The following is a 22,349-nucleotide window of genomic DNA, read 5'->3' on the forward strand; positions in this document are numbered from 1 at the left end:
TTTTTCTACCTTATAAATTTTTGACTTGTGCATCAGATGAAAAGAGTTAAATGAGCACTGATTTCTTATGAATTAATAATCACATTAAATATTCATGCAATGTGGTATTGGTTTAATTTCTATTCATCTCAGCTCTCCACGTTCTCCCTGTGTCTGCGTGGATTTCCTCCTGGTTCTCTGGTTTCCTCCTTCCTCCACCTATGCCGGTAGATGGATTAATTATGTAAAATTCCCCTTCATACCCATTGCTCCTGGGATAGACTTTGGATCCACCTCGATATAGAGCCTAATGAAGTCGAACAAATGAAGATATGTTTAATTATTTGCGATTAATGTGTGATTAATGTTCATTTAGTTTTAACAACTCTACTGAGGGCTACGGTCCTATTAAACATACTTCCAGTAATGAGACACCAATACCCTCTGCTGGCTGTGGTCTCATATCAAATCCTGTATCTCACCCATTTATTAGATGCAAACAAAAAAAATGTTTAGAACCATATGCCATATGCAAAAGTATATGTCACAAATAAAATATCAGCTAGCCTAGCCTGTAAGTACTATGTCAGTAGTGCTAAGATTACAGGTTTGATTCACAGACATTGTGGAAATGTTCCCTTCATTGTGGGTTTAGCCTCTGTTTGGATAGCTTTCATTTTTTTAGCTGAGCTCTTCTCCGGCTGTTCACGGTTAGTGGGTTGTTTGTTTTCTGGTATCTAAGGGGTGGAGTGAACAGGACTTCCCTCACTTCTCCCCTTCTCTCTGCCCCCTGCTTCTTTTTGGTGCAGGACAGTTTTTTTTCTGCATCCCTGCTTACGTCTGGCTGCCGGAGCACAGAGAGTTCCGCATTCCCGAGTCCTCCCAGCCAGGGATCAGTGTATAAACGTGCTGATGCAACGCTTTCCCCTGTTCAAAATCTACTCGAGACCCCCAGCTGACCTGAAGAAGGCACATCAAGGAAACGCGGGATCTAAGTCAGGTAAGCCGCAAAGTTTAGGAACTTTAGCAGGAAGGAGCAATAGGAGGAGGAGGAGGAGGAGGAGGAGGATTGGGCTTTTGCACGGCGCCACGCTCACACGGCGCTTCAGCGACAAACTGGACATTTATTATTTTTATTTATTTATTTATTTATTTAAAACCACCCCCCCCATTGTGTGCAATCTCGTTTTGCTGCATTTTATAACGTAGCCTAGGGCAAAAAGAGTGCAAACTAGCCTTCACGGCTTTTCTGTTCTACTCGTATTTTGCCGTATTGTGTGGCGCTGTAGCGCGTTTATGCAAATTCCCCTTTGAGCACATCTCTACTAATTACACACGACCGTGCCTTTTGAATTTTTCTGGATTTTTCTCTCTATAGCTAAGTTCAGGAGCCATGGAACAGCGAGAGTAAATAGTACAGAAAGCAGGAATGCTAATGACAACGAGACTGACTGACTTATTTCAGTTTTTCGCCTAGGCTCATGCTGGTTACTTTTCGTGTTATGTAAGACACGCTACATGTTTTACTGACGACCCACTTCCGCTTTGAGACTGACTCATAACACAGGGCGTTACTCTGGAACTTGAAGTAAATGTATCTGTTATGTTTACTATATAAATGACATCTCTCTCTTTTTTTTTTTTTTTTTTTGTATATTTAATATCGTTTTTAACATCTCGCTAATAATGACTCTGTACCATAATTCATGGAGACACTTTATTAATGCTGCTGCAAAAAGCTTGAACCTACCTACTGTTCAAGCTTGTGTTCATTATCTCACAATAAATTATGTCCATTTGGTATTTAAATTTTTTTTTTTTTTTTGCAAACTATCCCAAGTCTTTTGGAGAATAAAGAAGAATAATCTCAATTAGTTAAAAAATAGAAGTCGTTGTGTTTCTGTATATACAACAGTTAGTCTCATATCCTCGTTGAACATCCAGGTCCAGATTTAGTCCTGCTTCGCTGTCATAATAACCTCCATTCTTCTGGGAAGGATTTCTACTAGATTTAAAAGTGTGGCTGTGGGGATTTGTACCCAAGAGCATTAGTGAGGTCAGGCACCGGTGTTGGGTGAAGACGTCTGAGGTGCAGTCAGTGTTCCAGTTTATCCCAGAGTTGTTCATTGGGGTGGAGGTCAGGGCTTTGTACAGGCCACTTGAGTTCTTCCACTCCATCCTTCTCAAACCATGTCTTCATGGAGCTCACTTTGTGCACAGGAACATTGCCTTGCTGGAACAGGTTTGGCCTCCTTAGTTCCAGTGATGTGAAATTGTAATGCTACAGCATATAAAGACATCCTATATAATTGTGTGTTTTCAACTTTGTGGCAACAGTTTGAGGAAGGTCCACATATGGGTTGTGTAAGCTGTCTACATACTTTTGGCCATATAGTGTAATTTGTGCTGGAATGCTATTTGTTTATTAAAAGAACAGTCGACCCTGAAACACTTGAAATATGTTTATATTGAAATATATATTTTTATTCTGGTGTTAATTTGATGGTCAGTGCTGTATTGTCATTATTGTGAGATGTTATCCGCTGTCTGCCATGCTGATGTCACAGAGCAACATAGCTAGTGCAGTTACACTGACATTTAGTAGGAGAGGGGAAAAAAGTCAGCCATTTGAAACAATTTTAAACCATTTTCCAGTGATGTTTGATGTCATAATGAGAAATCTAACATAGAAGTAGTGGAGACAGGAAACGTTTGACTAAAAATTCCAGAATGCAGTGCAGCTGTATGACACAGTTGTGCTGAATTACGGCAGAGACTTGGCTTGGTGAGTTAGCCATGTAGGAGATGGCAAACAACGGGGTTGACGGTATTAACATGACAGTTGAAGCTTTGGAACCTGTTCTATTTGAGCAGAGTTTACAGATGAGGAGCTGAGAGAGCTAGATAGAGTAAAGGACTAAAGTGCTGCTGCATCACTCTCTTTAGGTAAGGCTGAAGTGAGAGTTAGAGTTGAGGCCAAAAGTTTACATACGCTTAAGCCCTGCTCACAGTGGCACGATTTTCGCAGCGTGAAAAACGGTCCGTTTAACGCCCCAGTGGCCGTCATTGGGAGTGTTCACACCCAGGCGTAAAACGCGTGGTGTCAAAGCGTCAAATTTTTTAACGGCGAGGGGCTCGTTTTCTTTTTTAGATGCGCAGCATTGACCAATGAGATTCGTGCTTTTGTTCACGTGCCCAGAGCCGCTGAAGTTACATAAAAGTATGACTTCATGGCGCTGATGTACAAAACTGTCTTACCGACGAAGTGAAGCCGAAAAAGAAGAGGAAGAAGATGCAAGAACCCACCATTTTAGTGAGAGTCCATAAGTGACAGACCCGAAATAAAATGCTCACTGCTAATAAATCCTTCTGCCTACACACATAAACAAGGTGTCCTTTGAAAGCACCAGATTCAAAATTACCCACTAAATACTATATAAGTGTATAGTATAGTGTATAGTATAGTAATACTATATTTTTTACATTGTGGCTATTTTTTTGATGACACTGAAATGCAAGCATATATTCTAAATGATCCATTTAATTCTTTCAGTGTTTCTTTCTACATTAAATAGTCTTGTTTGTTTCTTTGTCTCTTCCCTGCAAATGACAATCCGCTGATTGATAGTCCATTGTATTTAGTTTGCACCTGGCATATATATACATAAGTATACTTGACCTCTTATTCAAATAGCTAAGTGCCCCATTATTGCGTCATTGTATGATCATATTGACCACAAAAAAGATTCCTAGTTAACATGTCATCAATGTGCATGAACATTAACATTTTTGAGCACAACAATAGTTGCCTTATACCCATCCCCTCCCAAAAAAATTAGATTAAAAAAATAACATAATGTGGGTCTTCCCATAAATATGTGAATGCTATTGCTGTGACTTTGTTATAATTCAAATCATTACTTATTTAAAAAGAGTATATTGTTTGAAATGAGAACTTTAAGGGTTTAGCTTTAAAGAAGTATTAATTATGCAGTGGCCAAATCACAAAAAGTGCATAAGTGCTTTAGCGAGTTCACACAGATTGTGTGAACGGTGTGTGAAGACATAAATACTGGCTCTCTTCTTCTTCTCAGTGATAAGTGGGTGTCAGAAACGGAAAGTTGTGCTGTGCCACCTTGTGTAGCAGGGTATTTCTGCTTTTCAATAAGTGCCATCTACTGTTAGGGCGTGAATTTACACTTTGAATGTCGCCCGTGTTTAACGCCTAGGTGTGAACACACAAAATCATGGCGAAAAACGGACCGGTGTAAACAGGGTTTTAGGCTAAAAACATTCACATTCAATGTCCACACTCAATACTTTCACTCTGTTGTCTTTAAGCCATTTTTTAACAACAGGTAGCCTATGCTTAGGATTATTTGTCCTGCTAGAAGACCAAATTGTGACTTTATGGCTGATGTCTTCGTAAATGGTCTGCACTTAGCGGTTCCAAAGCACTATACACTGGTTCTCATTCACCCATTCACACACACGCATAGTAGACACCAATGGTAATGCCATGCAAGATGCTAACTTGTCATCGGGAGGAATTTGGGGTTCGGTGTCTTGCCCAAGGACACTTCGGCATGTGGAGTCATGTGGGCCGGGAATCGAACCGCCAACCCTATGATTAGTGGACAACCCACTGTACCACCTGAGCCACAGCTGCCCACATGCCCATGTCTTGAGATGTTGCTTCAGTATTTCTAGATAATCCTCCTTCCTCATGATACCATTCCTTTTCCAGCAAAACACCCCCACAACATATTCACTGTTGGAATGGTGTTCTTTGCACTGATCATTATGGCTAAACAGTTAAATTTGTTTCATTTAACCAGAGAACACTCCTCTAACAGGCTAGGTCTTTGTCCTAGTGATCACCTGCAAACTTCAGACTCGCTTTTTTATTCAAGTTTTTGAGCACGGTGGAGGTAGTGTCATGGTTTAGGCTGCCGTGACTGCTTGTGGAATGAGCTAACTAATGGTAGCGGCAGAATGAATTCAGAAGTCTACAGAAACATTCTGTCTGCCAATTTACAGAGAAGTTCATCCAAGCTAATCTAATCATGCAGCCAAGACAATGACCCAAAGCACACTGCCAAATCAACAAAGGACTTTCAGACTGAAAGAAGCTGTGTTATAAGCCTGGAAAAGCATCCAGAAGAATGCAACTGTTTGGTGATGTCAGTGAGTTTCTGGCTTGATTCAGTTATTGCAAGCAAGGGATATGCAACCAAATATTAAGTGTTATTTACTTTATATACTTTTATTTACTATTCCTCCTTGGTGCGAAGTTGTTTAACACATTTATATGTACATATCAGAAAATCAGAGCTGAAATTCTGAGCTATCGTCTCATATTCTTATATCTTTGGATCTCAAACACAAATATATTCATTGTATAGCAAAAAACAAACGAATTGGCCTTGCTGTTCCAATACTTTCAGAGGGGACTATATTCACGGAAGTATTCGCTTTAGATCAATCAACATACAGACATATTTGCTTGTTTAATCTATAACACTGATTATATAGTTTGCTGTTTTGAGGAGGTAAATGTGTATCACTCTTCACAGTCAGCTGGCTAGCTAACAGAAGATGAAAATAGGTGTCCATGGGTTTTCCCACCTTGTAGCTTGAATGCATGGTGGTCGAGAGCGATGTGTTTTCTGACTTCTGAGATAAGTCGCATTCAGTATAATTCACACTGGCTCCACTATCAGCAGGTAGTCAAACAGCACTATGAGTAATGTAGGAAAACCAAAATGAAAATGGACCATCATGCCGATGAAAGATGTTTAACGTCAAAAGTCAAGTCAAGCAAAATTATGCTTGGACAATATTGAAGATTACAACATTAAGTGGATTTTCCCCTTAAATCTGAGTGATAAAAACAGACAGAGCTATTTACAAAGTAAACGTTAAGGTTTTGCGGTATAGTTGGAACGTTCACGCTGTATTAATATATTTGCTTTTGTTTTGTTTCATATAATTATAGGAGTGTTTATATATAACACTCATAATTATTTGTATGGAATTTTGTTGCTATAAACCCCCACTATTTGGTGCATCATGCTGTGACACTGAGGGTGGTTGATTAACTGAAGTTTCTTGAAGCTATAAAGGTCATTGTCATTATGTAGCATTATAGATGTTGTTATGCAATGAGAAGAAGTGCACTTTCATTGCTTACAGATTTTCTTGACCTCATGTTGCCGTGCATAAGTTTTCAGAACTGAAACTGATTCTCAGACCTACTGCCTACTTTTTTTTGTACTTTTATTTATTATGAATAACAGTGTTTATTTAGTCTTTTTCATATTTTCAAATATAATTTTCATGTTGACTGAGGATAATTGAATCTTAAACAATCATCCTGAGAACCTTATATTTATGTGGCCTTTGGAAACATTATATTTACTTATATGTTAGATGGGATGTGACTGTGTGTCAGAATGGAAGAGATTCTGCTGAATAGGTCTGTGTAGCTGGAAGAAAAATGTGCTGATCTGGGATATTTTCCCCTTAGATAGCAGTTAATTTTAAGCCACTTGATGGTATTATCCACCATAGCTTGAATGTGAACATTGTACAGCGGTATAGTGTGGTCTGATCTCACCATGGAACAGGAAAAGTGAATAGGACTGTGGCAGTGTATTGTACAGTCAGAATGGCAAGTTGGTTTCTTTTTTAGCATTTACTCATGCTGTAGTTGTTTCCCAGCAGTACTAACTAATAAGAGTTTAAGAGGGATCAAATAAGCCTGTCATTTTAGAGAATAGTCAATCTGAACTTAATTATCTTTTTGTTGTTTTCAGAACATAAAAAAGCAACAAAAAGATAAAGAAAGAAAAACACGTTTTCAGAGTAAATATTAAATATTGTTGTTTTTTAATTAAATGCAATTTTTGTGTGTTCTTTTTTGGTTATTTAAAAAAAAATCCATAAGTCATAATTAAAAATTAATAATTGCTAAATGCTATTAAATCATTTAAATGCAGCACTATAATATTAAACGATAGGTGGAGTATTAGTTGCATTTATGGAAACCTAATATGTAGAATACACACTAATTGTGTTTATATGTTTCATGCAAGATTTATTGCAGGTAATGAATATCTGGCACATCACTTTCTGCTGACAAGCATTCCTCTGATTATATCTAGCATACAGAACATGACTTTCATTCTGATTGTCCTCTCACAGACATTTCTGGCTTTGTGACAACACTTTAGGTCAGTTGCTTGTCTTCCTGTTGTGATTTACTCTGTTGCAGACACCCAAACATTTTCCAAATCAGTGATAAAATTTATAGTCTGAGCACACATACAACAAGTAGTAAGAAGTGTGATGACCCACAACCAATTCAAAAGAAAGCTTTTGGGGGACATGTGGGGGCAACCACAGCAATAGCAATTATTCTCTGTGAACCCAGTTTATGGAGCGGAGTTCTGGCAGGAGAACAGATACTTATATGATGTCAGACAATATCTCTTCTCCAATCTCCAGAATAAAAAAATATTGTTTCTGCAATCACCTACCGCATGGAATGTGATTGAATGTTTCCTGCATTTAGGGACAATGTGCTGGGATCAGACGCTCTTTGTTGGGGATCTCTCCAAGTGTGAGCGTTGCAGGATCATGCACTGTGTGCATTAGAGTAAGCAATTGCGAGGGAAGTGGTAGTTCAGTGGTTAAGTCGTTGAACTTCTGATTGGAAGGTCATGAGTTCAAATCCTAGCACCACCAACCTGCCACTGCTGGACCCTTGAGCAAGTCCCTTAACATTCAATTGCTCAGCTGGATAAGGGCATCTTCCAAATGCTGTAAGGTACATCATTGCTTGTTTAGAAAGGGTTGTATTGGTTTGTAAATGTAAGCAATAAAACACTTCTGGGCTTGTTAAAGTCATGCAGTGTCCACTAGACATTAGCAGACTGCTTGTGAGGAACATCTTTTGAACAACTAGCCAGTTAATTGGATACATCTAGTCAGAGTCATAGCTCATAGTGCAAAAATGGAAAGCTATTGTGCTGCCCCAAAATGTCAAATGAAAATGACTAGGGGGCATCCTACTGGTCTTCCTTACAGTGGAATGGTGGTTTTTGTAGATAGCATTTTCACAGTGAGACCTAAACACGCCACCCTCTATCTAATGGTACTGTAGTTTTGCAGTGACCATTTTCAATCAGAATAATATGGACAGTTTTTTTTTTTTTTTGGTAGAACACTTATAAGAAGATGGCTATTCTGTCCAGAAACTAGTCATTGCCATTTGTTGAAGCTGCAGGTAAGATGTTCTTTTCCGTTGGTTGTCCCTCCATCATTGCCAGTGTTTCAAATGCTGTAAAACGAGTTCTCAGCTTCAGCAAGAAATACATTCACTGTCTGAAGGCATGCCCTGGAATTTTCCATATTTTCACCACGAGGTCCCGACTAGCATCAACAGTTGATTTTTACACTGGGGACGTTTTTCTCTCTGTATCTTGTGTTGAGTGTGCAGACTCCATCTGTGCTAACTCTTCACTGGCATTCTGTGCATTCATGTCATAGGGAAGTGTTACTGCTTCATTGTCAGACATGTTGCTTTTCATGAAAAAGCAAATAAAATAACACACTTGCAGAAGAAACCATCATATTTAGTTAGACAGTAGGCTGAGAATTGCCCTGTAGAGTAACCTCTCACCATGAAACAATGGATTTAAAATCTCTCCTGATAACATTGCTGTCTGAGAGATATAGGATATGAACTGAAGGTATCACTGCTTTTAAAAAAAAAAAAAAAAAAAAAAAAAAACTAAAAAAAAATATCCAGCCCTTAAATATTGTCCTTGCAGCAAAATATATTGTTCCTGCTGCAGGACACCCAATGCACAACCAGTTTGTTGAGGAACAAAATGTTCAGGACTATTCAGTCATGGGTTTGGATTGTATGGGTTGCCTAGGACAGTGAGAGTGAGAGTGTCCAACAGCAGAGTTTATTTTGAATAAAATATAGGGTATGATTGTAGTCCTTGTAAAAGTAAGCAAAAGGGTCAGAACCAAACAGTCAAAGAATCAGCAGTCAAAACAAGAGGAATAGGCAAAAGGCGTCAATTAGTAAAAATCCAGAAGTATCAAAATCCTGAAAAAACAAACAGGATATACAGGCTCATAACTTCAATTAAAAGAAGGCAACAGGTTACAATGAGCTAATGAAAAACTGGGAGCATATAAACAATAGGGATGTAACTGAATACAAATATGTCATTCAGAATGAGCAGATACCATGTTCTGAACAAATTTGAATACATATATACGAACAGGAAGTGCACTATATAAAGCTCAAAGACAAACAAAGACCATGAATGTGTATCGGTGTGCGATGCATTCACATCATTTCTTCATTCATCTTTAGTAACTGCCTGGTCAGAGTTGTGGTGGTTAAAAGTACTGGTTTGTTTGTATTTGGGAAATAGAAGCAACTAAATTCTAAGGTACAAAAGTAATGGGATTTATCAAAACAGTCCTGTGCAGATCTTTATTTGAGACCAATTACGAACCGTCAGAGCAAGAACTCGCAGAGCATTATGACAGAACATGCTGTCAGAGCAAGAATCCACAGACCATGCTGACAGAGCTGGAATTTCTACATCTGGGTTTTTCCAGTGTTCCCAGGTGTATACTTGTATCGTACTTTTAAAAGAATGTTGTTGTTTTTTTAAATCACACTTCGGCTTTAAATAATGATACTGATAGAGTCATTATATTACACAATAAACCCTACTAAACAGTGGGTTAATGAGGATCAAGTGAGAGTTCTGGAAGTGGACTAATATTCTGGTGGTGATATTATGAGCACAATTGAGTTTATCCTCACAAAAAAGGACGTTTAGACTGATGAGCTACAGCATCCCTTAATTGCATTTCAAGAAATGCGATCTCCCAACAGAAAGATTTCAGTAGGTTCTTCAAGCAAGTTGGACTATCTGTGCACTTTCGACGCACACTGAAGAATTTACACTATGGGGAATTATTAATCAAGTAGCCTTTGTCTGCATCAATGCTGAAGTGGTGGAATCTGGCACAGACCCACACCAGCAGGATCTGAAATTTCCAATCTCACGTTCCACCTTTTTTGCACACACGTATTGCACATATGTGCATTGCTGCCATTGATTTTTTTTTTTTTAAACCAGTAAAGTAAACATTCACTTGGTCAGAGTAACATAATGATGATAAGCATCTGGGTAGCTGCGTATGTTCAGTCTGTTGTGCTTAAATCAGTTTGAGAGATAATATATTTTTCTCATCTAAGTAAAATCAATTATTTACTACACTCAACAAAAAAAAGCAGCTTCTGCCAGTAAATGTTTCGCACATCGATAATGTCAATGACCTATTAACAGCTTCCTTTATTTTTATTGTTTCACTTTCCTTACAACATTGCTGTTAGGAGTAGAATAACTTCCACATGTGAAGTATTTGTTTTATTTCCAAGGAATTTGTAGCAGAATACACTCTAATCAGCACTGTTCTACCAAATGTGCAATTTTTCCCACCCCGGTCTAAAATCATGCTTTGTTCATTGAATGTGGCTTTCCATAGCAGTTATGTTCTTGTTTAACCTGCATCCAGGTCCTTGGATGCACCTGTCTCTACTAGTGGTAAGTGTTATGAGACTTACATGAAGCTTTGAAATTTTTTAAGTTATTGTCATGGTATATACATGTATTTCATTGCATCTTGAAAGATGCTTTCAATAGCAGATCTGTATCTTAATCCAGCTTGTGTCATATCTGATCATATTTTGGGTTGCTCAGTATAGTGCTCAGAGTGCTCTATAGGACTTTCTGGTGAAAATCTAAACAAAGAGAACAGTGTTGTATTCCATTTATTTTTCCAAATTAATCATGCTGTCATCGCTTGAATACATGCTTGTCCTGGCTGGCCCACATGGAGTTTTATTTGGAAACATACACCAAGTTTCAAGGATGGAGATTTGAGTGGGTTTCACTCAGGAAACAGCTCTCCGTAATGGTATCGCTAAGATGGAGCATGTATAGGTGCTTTATACTCATCTTAAGCTACAGTCTCTTCTGAAAGTATTGGAACTGCAAGGCCAATTCTTTTGCTTTTGCTATACACTGAAGACATTTGGGTTTCAGATCAAAAGATGAATATAAGACGATGGATCAGAATTTCAGCTTTCATTTCCTGATATTTACATCTAGATGTGTTAAACAGCTTAGAACATGGCACCTTTGGTGGCACACCACACCATTTTTAAGCAAAAGTATTAGAACAGATAGTCTTAAAGTAAATAGCACTTAATATATAGTTGCATGTCTCTTGCTTACAATAACTGCGTAAAGTCAGCGACCAACTGACGTCACCAATTTGGTGTATTCTTCTGGGTTAAGGTCTGGTGATTGATTTGGTCAGTCTAAAACCTTCCACTTTTTTCCCCCCTGATAAATTCCTTTGTTGAGTTGGCAGTGTTTTGGGTTTAAAGCATTCTCTTGCTGCATGATGAAGTTCCTCCCAGTTAGGTTGGATGAATTTCTCTGTAAATTGGCAGACACAATGTTTCTGCAGACTTCTGAATTCATTCTGCTGCTACCATCATGAGTTACATCATCAATAAAGATTATTGAGCCTGTTCCAGAAGCAACCCTGCAATCCCAAGCCATGACACTACCTCCACCATGCATGAGCAATGAGCTCATGTTTGGATCATGAGCAGATCCTTTCTTTCTCAACAGTTTGGCCTTTCCATCACTAGTTAGTCTTGGTTTTAGAACTTTTGTGGCTCATCTCCATATTTCTTTGTGAATCTGGCCTTCTGTTTCTTACTGCTGATGAGTGATTTGCATCTTATGGTATGGCCTCTATATTTCTGTTCTCGAAATCTTCTTCGAACGGTGGATTGCGATACCTTCACCCCTCCCCTGTGGAGGTTGTTGGTGATGTCACTGACTTGTTTTTGGGTTTTTCTTAACAGCGCTCACAGTGTTTCTCTCATCAACTGATGTTGCTTTCTTTGGCCAACCTGTTTGATGTCTGGTTGTTAGTACACCAGTGGTTTCTTTCTTTTTCAGGACATTCCAGTTTGTTGTATTGGCAACGCCCAGTGCTTGTGCGGAGTCTGAATAATTTTCCCTCTTTTCTCATCTTAAAAATGGCTTGCTTTTCTACCATAGACAGCTCTCTGGTCTTCACAGATGTAGATGCAAATATCAGGAAATTATAGTCTCATATTAGTCTTTTGACCTCAAACGTGAATGCCTTCATTGTATAGCAAAAACAGCAGAAATGGCCTTGCTGTTCTAATACTTTCAGATGAGGATTACATTTAATAGTAGTTTTGTAACTGCAATGCGTGTTCTTTTGATTGATTTATTACTTATTGTGTCTACTACACAAATGTATTTTAAAAATAAGTGTACAAATAATTACAAGAGAATTTCATGTCTCACAGTTTGTCTGCTCAATAGCAGGTTATGGAGTTGATGTTAAATATGCAGCATATTTTATTGCAGTATTTTATTTCCCTTGATATGATTTAGCTTATGAACTAATAATAAAGCCCTTTTATAAATTGGATATGGTTTGGTAAAGCAGGCTAAACACTATTGCAAATGTCCTGAAAAAGCAGCGCTTAAGACTCATGGTCTTTCTGCATTCCTTATGTTTTAACAGAAATCATGACTTCTGTGTCTTGCACTTTCTTGTTATCACTGCAAAATCTTAATTGTGTCCACTTTCCTACATGCTTAGAATGTCTTAACTTTGGCATTAAACAGTTATGGGTTCTTTTATCGGTTTGAGAAACTGCCATTACGTGGGGAAAAATCCCCTGTAGCTTAGAAATTAGACGTTTTCTTCCTTTTTCATTGTCAGGTGCAGAAACCGTTATGTAGCCAGCGTCCACTGCAGACACAAAATGAGCTCTTGAATTCCATCGTAGTCTTCATTTCCAGCCTAGAGTCTTGTTAAAAGTGGGTGTTTCTTTGAAAAAGATTTTTGGAGCAAGCCAGTGGTGGAGGCCGATGACATTGTGCTGTTCCTCTGTGGCCACATTCCAGTGTTCTGACACAGAGAGCGGTGAGCAGGCCGGCGTAGGGGGAAAGCGGGCAGCAGGCGGGCTTTGGCTGGCTCACGCTCTTCTTCTCTCTACGGGATAAAGGGGAATGTGTCTGGGACTACTTTTGTGTGTGCCTTTCAGCCTGACTCTGGAGCGAGTCTTGCCAAGGCGGCTGTAAATGGGAGTATGCTATGGAAGGGTGGAGAGGGAGCTTGTGAAACATATATTGTTTGTGTGGCATGGAGTAGCAGGAAGAAAAAAGGAGCAGGGGAAAGGTAATTGCAAATGACTAATACATGTGCATGTGTGATTTTACTTGGTTATTGACTGGTAATGATGATGGACTGGTTGTTTATAATGTGTTGTGTTTGTGAAGTCTGTGTTTTGTTGAACATGCATGCACTGGGGTTTAGACACGCCACTTTTTCAGTCAAGGATATGTTAAGTTGGGGTGCAATGGTTTAAGAACTCACCCGTATTATTAGAAAAAGGTTGCAAGGAATGCATGTTTACAGTACAACCATACGCTATAAATTAAGGTTGCATCATTCATGTAATCTTTTCTGGATTATTTAACAACCAAGGTTTTACAGAAAGGCCACACTCTGCTTTGCAGCAGTCTGTTTTGTCTCCATAGAGATTAAGTACTTAAGTGAAAATGATCTCCAATTCCTCTCATGGTGTGTGTTCTAGCTGTGGTGAAGGGCGTGTATGCCATGATGCCCGGACAGATCCCTGACCCTTCGGTGACGGCAGGCTCTTTACCCAGCCTGGGCCCGCTGGCTGGGATCTCTGCCACGACGCTCACGGACCAGTTAAAATACGCCGACCTGTGCAGTCTAGGAGCCATGCTGTCTCCGCTGCACCTCCTGGGCAAGCTGAGCAAGCACCATCTTCCTATTAAAGCTGAGGTGAAGCATTAAATTAGTTTGTTTACCAAGTGGACTTAGTGTTAACACAGCAAATTTAGCTTGAAACCACATGATGCATCTGACTGTTGGAACTACTAAATTGTATTAAAATTGTAAGCATACTAGGGCAATTTTATTTGCAACTCTTACATGAAATGTTAGATTCCTTTATTATTATTTAAATATAGAATATCAGTTTGAAGTTACAAAGAATATTTGATCTGTTGTTGTTCTCTTGAGTATCAGTACTGCACAGTGAATATGTACAAAGTTTATGAATTGCATTTTTATATCTACAAAGAACAATGAGTCCATCTAGTGGGCAGTCAGTAATTACATGACTGAAGTCTGATACAGAAGACACAATGCTCCTCTTTGTCATCTGAATAAAGGCCTAGTCAGAATATCAGACATATGGAAAGAGTTGTCCAGCAATCTCTATTAACTTTGCATCATAGGAGGTAATTGTTCATAGTGCCTTCCCAACTGCATTTAACCAGAAAGCAAAGATAGATTTAAGAACATTCACTTGGTCTTGTGACTCTGTAAATACCCATTGGACCTAATGAACTAATGTAGATGTTGGTACCTCATTTAGAAAGATGAGGAGGAGGAGAGGAGGAAGAGAAGGCGAGAAAAAAACAAAGTGGCAGCAGCACGATGTCGAAACAAAAAGAAAGAGCGAACAGAATATCTACAAAGGGTGGGTTTTCTCTTTTAGCCTAAATTATTACAATACAGCACCCTGCATGTCAACAAGTAGACAGTGTATTAGATGTAAACATCAGCACTACAAAATCAATAATCATCCTGAAACTGTGGCCTCAGGAGTCCGAGAGGTTGGAGATGATGAACTCTGAGCTGAAAGCGCAAATCGAGGAGCTGAAGCACGAGCGCCAGCAGCTTATCCTCATGCTTAACCGTCACCGGCCGACGTGCATCGTGAGGACAGACAGCGTGAAAACCCCCGAGAGCGAGGCTAACCCACTCCTGGAACAGCTAGAGTCCAAATGAGGAAAAGTGCAGAGACTCAGAGTGGTGCTTTTCCACACTTACTGTTTACAGGTTAGCTTCCATACAGCTAGCTAGAAGCACTTAGCTCTAAACTCTTGGACATTTAAGGTTGAATGAGTGAAGCACTCCAACCCATATGCTTGGAGTTTTTGAGCCTTGTGGAACCCTTGTCTCACCCACGCATACATGTCCCAATCAGATTGGGCGATGTGCTGACGGTTACAAGTTTTTAGTACTTTTTTTTTTTCCTTCTTCTTCTTCCTCCTGTTTGAGGTAATTCTGTGCCTCGAGTTTTTATCTTAATGCAGCCAGGCTAACAAGACAGTTTGTAACAGATAGCAAAAACAAAATGCACTTCCTCAAGGTATCATGTGAGATCAGTGTTTTGGTCATGATTTGCCTCATGAAATTGCTTTTTCTTTCATTCTTTCTTTCTTTCTTTTTTTAAGACGCAGGCGTCATGTATGCACATATACAGTATATGGACTGTTTACATCTTGTTCTTATAGTTACCTACAATTTATATATATATATTTTTTCTGATTTTTTATACTTCATGTACATTACATTATATGGACTGTTATCACTAGATGTGATACATTTTTATATTACTGCTATATAACAGATAGTTATATAACCCCTTTTTCTGTGACTTACTCATTATGTTTAATGGCTGTGAAGAAATGCAAACAATATACACTATGTATTTGGGGAGTATATTCTACAGTCCTTAATTATTAAATCAGTTCCTCTTCAACTGTTTGATACCTTCTGTGCAGTTTAAATTGTTCAACCATGTTTTTTGTTTAATTTTTTTTTCCTTCAAAATATGGTTCAGCATATTCTGATATTATTATGGATGAACTAAAAAGCTATACCAGTTGATGGCCACTTGTACCCTTAACAAGAAACCAAGTATTAAGTAGCTATGGAGAGTTCAGCTTTGAGTTGAAAGCATCAGCTGAAGGATATTGCTAATTTCCCAGAATCTCAAATGTAATGTAATTAAAAAAACTAAAACTAATTTATTCTGAGAGTTTCTGATGCATTTGCACAAATCATACATGGATGAAGACTGTGCATTTGACTATGTGGCAAAGGTAATTATATTTATGCCATGATTCTGGTGCAGTTCTAACAGCATCATGGGAGTGTTGACCACAGTAAGAGATGGTATGGAAACAGAAATGATGCACAACTGAACTCAAGGCTGAACTGAGGAATGTACGAGATGCAAGAATCCATCTGAAAAGAATTGTTCATTACGGATTAAGCTGGCATGTGTAACTGCTTTGTACTTAACTTTAGCTCTTGTCTACTTCATTACCACAGTGGGCCATGCAAAATATCAACCTGCTTTTACTGCCACAACCGCACAGCTGGTGAGTGTGTTCCAGAGCATGCAGAAGAACGTCTACATGGTCATCATACAAAGAACACTACAGATATGGAAATGAATGAACTCCTCTGCACATTTAGAACAAAGAGTTCCTCACGGTGCTTAATGTCTCAAGCTTTCTAAATAAGTTCTTCTTGCAACCTTGCCATACTGTAATATAATTTAAATGTCATCGTTACTCTCAGTGTTGTTATCTGTTCAATGATAATTGTCTGTTAATCTGATAATCTGTCCCTTGGGAACATCTAGTGGTTCACATACTGTCTGCATTTGTGGTCATTGTGAGTCATTCCTCCTTTGACTATGAAAACAAGTTAAATATTGCAACAATACTAAACATCATTGCAACCACATGATTTTGTTCAAAGGAAACGATTGACTGATGCAGATCGATTTACAGAAAAATGTGTTCACATGTAAACAGAGGAGCTGTGACAGGACGTGATCATGATTCTCGAAAGCCTACTAGTTTCTAAAGAATCCTCCTCTGCAGTGGCCAAAAGTTACATCTCTTCATGACTCACTCCCAGAAGATTGTGTGTTTAAAATCTAGGAGAGCCACTGTTGCACCATCAGCTGTTTTCACTAAGGATTAAAGCACGACAGGACGTGCTGTTCTAAGAAAACGATCAGTGACAGGTTGGGGTGATCTGGCCCAATATGATGCAATGTACCTTCTTGAAGTTGATTATTTTCCTATAACAGCACGTCCTGGTGTGTTTTATTCCTCTTATATCACAGCGGCTTGCTCACAATGACATTTTTTCATTAATTAAAGAACAACACGTCAGTTTTTTTTATGCGTTCATGTTTATATTTATTGTTGTGTAAAGCTAGTTACTGTTATCATTTACATGACTGGAACTTCAAAGAGTTGTTCCCACACCTTATTTTTTCTCTCCTTCCTGAAGTTCATAAGATAAAAAAAAAATGCAGTTTGACTGTTACAAATTGCTCACTCCTGCGCCTCCTTCCATACATGTTTATTAAGCATGTCCTTACAGAAGGTTTCACTATTGCAACAATTATAATTCTTCCTTGTTAAATGACAATACATTTTTCAGTCCACGTATTAGACTTTTTTATTAGATTGGCTAATTTGATTCTTAGAATATGCACATTAATATAAACCTGTGATTTGCCTTACAGCGGGCACTATTGTCAGAACTCTTGTTATAGAAAATTAATCAACACCTTCTGCCCTTTTAATTGATTGAGTACTTCTGCTTGAAATGACCCAGCAAAATGAAACGAAATCCACTCTTTAGGCTCCAGCTGGATCATAAACGTGTTCATATGATATGATATCTGATTTATTGGGCTGTCACCGAGGGACAGCGAATGATTCATTTAACCAGACTAACAGAAAAGTGCACTTTGGCCTTCTGCATGTAACAAGTTCTGTCAGGCAAGAATGAGGAACAAGCATATATAGAATCCATGATGAAGTTTATGGACTTGTGAGGAGAATAAACAATAATCAACATATTCAGCATCAGCTGCCACAGCACAGGTTCTGGTGTTAATAATGGTCCCGGAGTAACAAGTCATACTTACTTTGCATTTCCCATTTGCCATTTCCCATGGAATACATCTAGCTATTCCCACATGTGTACATATATCGGCATACATATAACGTAGAATTGACACTGCAGTGAGTCGCATAGCCTTCACTTGATTCCAACTCTTTACTAACTTTAAGGATTTTGCTGTGAATCTCCTTCAGCAAAGAAATCATTGCACATTGTATGTCATTTTTGCATGCTGAGGAAATTAGGCATATTTGGTATGCATATTTGGGATGTGTTTTAATTGTGTTTTTCTTGTACGTTGCTGTACATGCTCAGGAAAAAATAGTACTAACATATACGTTTACTTGTCATTGGGGTGGTACCCTAAAGGAAAAATTTAAGATGTATCTTTTACTGGGAAATGGATATGGTGCACCTTTATGATTTAAGGTGCACAACTGCACAGGAATTAGTTTTTAGAGTAAAGCTTTAAGCTACACCTTGACATTTTTAGTCAAAGTTATACACTATAGGTACAAAATTAACAAGGAAAGATACACCAAAGAAAAGGAACATGTTTCCATTAAATAGGTCAAATTATTAATGTTATTTTAGTCAGTACTGAGTATTTTTGCTTTGCATGTAAAAATAAATAAATATTGGTAACACTTTATAAGTTCCACAAATAAATAATAAATACTTATGCTTTCTTAATGATGAATTAATACATGCACTAATCTTCAGGAAATAATGAAGCATATACAGTGGTGCTTGAAAGTTTGCGAACCCTTTAGAATTTTCTATATATCTGTATAAATATGAATTAAAACATCATCAGATTTTCACACAAGTCCTAAAAGTAGATAAAGAGAACCCAATTAAACAAATGAGATGAAAATATTACACTTAGTCATTAATTTATTGAGGAAAATAATCCTATATTACATGTCTGTGAGTGGCAAAAGTATGTGAACTGCTAGGATTAGTAGTTTAATTTGAAGGTGAAATTAGAGTAAAGTGTTTTCAATCAATGGGATGACAATCAGGTGTGAGTGAGCACATTGTTTCATTTAAAGAACAGGGATCTATCAAAGTCTGAGCTTCACAATGTCACAATTCGAGGTTGAGCCAGAAGCAGATGCAGATGCAGATGCAGATAAAGACATTTATTTAAAGAAACGTACTAAGAAACAAATACACTATGACAACCTTGAAACACACTGTGGCTAGAAACAAACATCAAGACATGAACAACGGGAGTCTAAGACAACGAAAGACAAGCTAATGGTGCAGACAAGGACTATATATACACATGAGTGCTCATTAACCAAAACATGAATCAGGTGCAGGTGGTCATGTGACAACTAGAGCAGTGCAGTGGCTGATGGGAAGTAGAGTCCAGAGTTTCTTGATACGTGACAGAACCCTCCCCCAAGGGCGCTACTCCCGGAGCGCCCAAAATTATACGTCCTCCATTGGGTGGTCCTGGCCCCCTGGAAAACATGTCCCCAGCAAAACCAGGAGGCCGGGCGGCTTCCACAACGGCACAGGGAGGCTGAGATACTTCCTCAGCTGAACATGAAAGCGGGGCGACGTCCTCGGCAGAGCATGAAAACGGGGTGACGTCCTCGGCAGAGCATGAACGCAGGGCGACGTCCTCCATGGGACAGGAGAGGGGAGCGACGTTCTCCATGAGACTCAAGGGGGGAGCGAGGTTCTCCGCGAGGCCAGGAAGAGGAACGAGGTTCTCCGCGAGGCCAGGAAGAGGAGCGAGGTTCTCCGCGAGGCCCAGGGGAGGAACGATGCTCTCCGCGGAGCATGAGGGGGGAACGATGTCCTCCGTGGAGCATGAGGGGGGAGCGACATACTGAGAGAAGCAAAGAAAAGGAGCGATGTCTTTAGCGGAACATGGAGGCAGAGTGACATCCTCAGTGAAGCAGGAAGGCCGAGCGACGACCTCGGCCGAGCAGGAAGGCCGAGCGACGACCTCGGCCGAGCAGGAAGGCCGAGCGGCGTCCACGGCCGAGCAGGGAGGCCGAGCGACGACCTCGGCCGAGCAGGGAGGCCGAGCGACGACCTCGGCCGAGCAGGGAGGCCGAGCGACGACCTCGGCCGAGCAGGGAGGCCGAGCGGCGTCCACGGCCGAGCAGGGAGGCAGAGCGGCGTCCACGGCCGAGCAGGGAGGCAGAGCGGCGTCCACGGCCGAGCAGGGAGGCAGAGCGACGACCTCGGCCGAGCAGGGAGGCAGAGCGACGACCTCGGCCGAGCAGGGAGGCAGAGCGACGACCTCGGCCGAGCAGGGAGGCAGAGCGACGACCTCGGCCGAGCAGGGAGGCAGAGCGACGTCCTCAGCTGAACAGGCGGACTGAGCGACGTACTCAGCAGAGTGGGCAGGCTGAACGAGAGCCATAATAGGGGAGGGAGGGTGGGAGATGGTATTAGCCCCGACCACAAACTCCCCCTTGTACCTGGACTCCTCCTCCTGTTGTCGTGGCATGGCGTAGTCCTTCATGAACATAGGCGGTAAGTTGAAGCCCAGGTAATTCCTTTCGTAGCGCAGCTTGGTAATCTTCCGACTGTTGGCGTAACGTGGCAAAGTACTCCACTAACATTGGTGGCATCCTGATGCCCCAGTTATCCATCCTGGCGATCTGCTGCTTCTGATTATAGGTCTTTCGTTCTGTCACAATTCGAGGTTGAGCCAGAAGCAGATGCAGATGCAGATAAAGACATTTATTTAAAGAAACGTACTAAGAAACAAATACACTATGACAACCTTGAAACACACTGTGGCAAGAAACAAACATCAAGACATGAACAACGGGAGTCTAAGACAACGAAAGACAAGCTAATGGTGCAGACAAGGACTATATATACACGAGTGCTCATTAACCAAAACATGAATCAGGTGCAGGTGGTCATGTGACAACTAGAGCAGTGCAGTGGCTGATGGGAAGTGGAGTCCAGAGTTTCTTGATACGTGACACACAACACATGTTTGTGGAAGTGTATCATTGCATGAACAAAAGAGGTTTCAGAGGACCTGCTCAAAAATAGAGTTGTTTATACTCATCAGGTTGGAAAAGGTTACAAAACCATCTCTAAAAGGTTTGGACTCCACCAATCCACAGTCAGACGGATGGTGTACGAATGGAGGAAATTCAGGACCATTGTTACCCTCCCCAGGAGTGGTCGAACAACAAAGATCACTCCAAGAGCAAGACGTGTAATAATCCACAAGGTTACAAAGGAGCCAGGGTAATTTTTAAGCAACTAAATTCCTGTCACATTGGCTAATGTTAATGTTCATGAGTCCACCATCAGGAGAACACTGAACAACAATGGTGTACATGGCAGGGTTGCAAGGAAAAAGCCCCTGCTCTCCAAAAAGAACATTGCTGCCCTTCTGCAGTTTGCTAACAATCAAGCCAGAACTCTATTGGAAAAATGTTTTGTGGATAGATGAAACCAAAATAGAACTTTTTTAGTTTAAATGAGAAGCGTTATGTTTGGAGAAAGGAAAACACTGCATTCCAGCATAAGAACTTTATCCCATCTGTGAAACATGGTGGTGGTAGTATTATAGTTTGGACCTGTTTTGCTACAACTGCGCCAGGACGACTTGCCATCATTGATGGAATAATGAATTTTGAATTATACCAGTAAACTCTAAAGGAAAATATCAGGACATCTGTCCATAAACTGAATCACAAGAGAAAGTGAGTCATGCAGCAAGACAACAACCCTAAGCATACAAGTCACTCTACCAAATAATGGTTAAAGTAGAATTAAGTTAAGGTTTTGTAATGGCCAAGTCAAAGTGCTGACCTTGATCCAATAGAAACGTTGTGGAAGGACTCGAAGCAAGCAGTTCATATGAGGAAATGTTATGAATCAACCTGGATTTGGACGTGTGTCTATATTGTCTCAATGCATTGTGAAGAGGATGGTTTGAGTGGCCAAAAAATTACAGCTGGATCACAGCTGGATAATTGCAGATGTTAGTTGTGTCTTGGGGTCAGAAAGTTTCCAAAACTACAATCCGAAGTCACCTACATCACCACAAGTTGTTTGGAAGGGTTTCAAGAAAAAAAGCCTCTACTCTCATCCAAAAACAAACTCAAGCATCTTCAGTTTGCCAGATATTACTGGAACTGGATCGGGTTCTACGGTCAGATGAAACCAAAATAGAGCTTTTTGGCAATAAACACCAGAGGTGGTTTTGGCACACACAGAGAGGTAGCCATATGGAAAAGTACCTCATGCCCACGGTTAAATATGGTGGTGGCTCTTTAATGTTCTGCGGCTGTTTTTCTGCCAGAGGACCTGGAAATTTTGTTATGATACATGACATCATGGACTCTATCGAATATCAACAGATATTAAATGAAAACCTGACTGTCTCTGCCAGAAAGTTTAAAATGGGCCTTGGTTGGATCTTCCAGCAGGACAATGATCCAAAACATACA

The 22,349-nt window shown here is 39.9% G+C and overlaps 1 protein-coding gene across 2 annotated transcripts; it reads left to right on the top strand.

Moving 5' to 3' along the window:
- Positions 1–537: 537 nt before the first annotated feature.
- Positions 538–17,814, top strand: jdp2a (Jun dimerization protein 2a). Of its 2 annotated transcripts, none has more exons than XM_053633418.1 (4): positions 538–979; positions 13,739–13,956; positions 14,555–14,659; positions 14,785–17,812. In XM_053633418.1, the coding sequence occupies exons 1-4, from the start codon at positions 892–894 to the stop codon at positions 14,968–14,970; spliced, it is 597 nt and encodes a 198-aa protein (XP_053489393.1). In that variant the 5' UTR covers positions 538–891; the 3' UTR covers positions 14,971–17,812. The 2 variants fall into 2 exon arrangements, with proteins under 2 accessions (XP_053489393.1, XP_053489394.1); XM_053633419.1 differs by lacking the exon at positions 538–979 and adding an exon at positions 13,238–13,320 and having other exon boundaries at positions 14,785–17,814.
- Positions 17,815–22,349: the final 4,535 nt, after the last annotated feature.

This window comes from Ictalurus furcatus, chromosome 9 (assembly GCF_023375685.1).
Source record: "Ictalurus furcatus strain D&B chromosome 9, Billie_1.0, whole genome shotgun sequence".
Taxonomy (NCBI): Eukaryota; Metazoa; Chordata; class Actinopteri; order Siluriformes; family Ictaluridae; genus Ictalurus; species Ictalurus furcatus.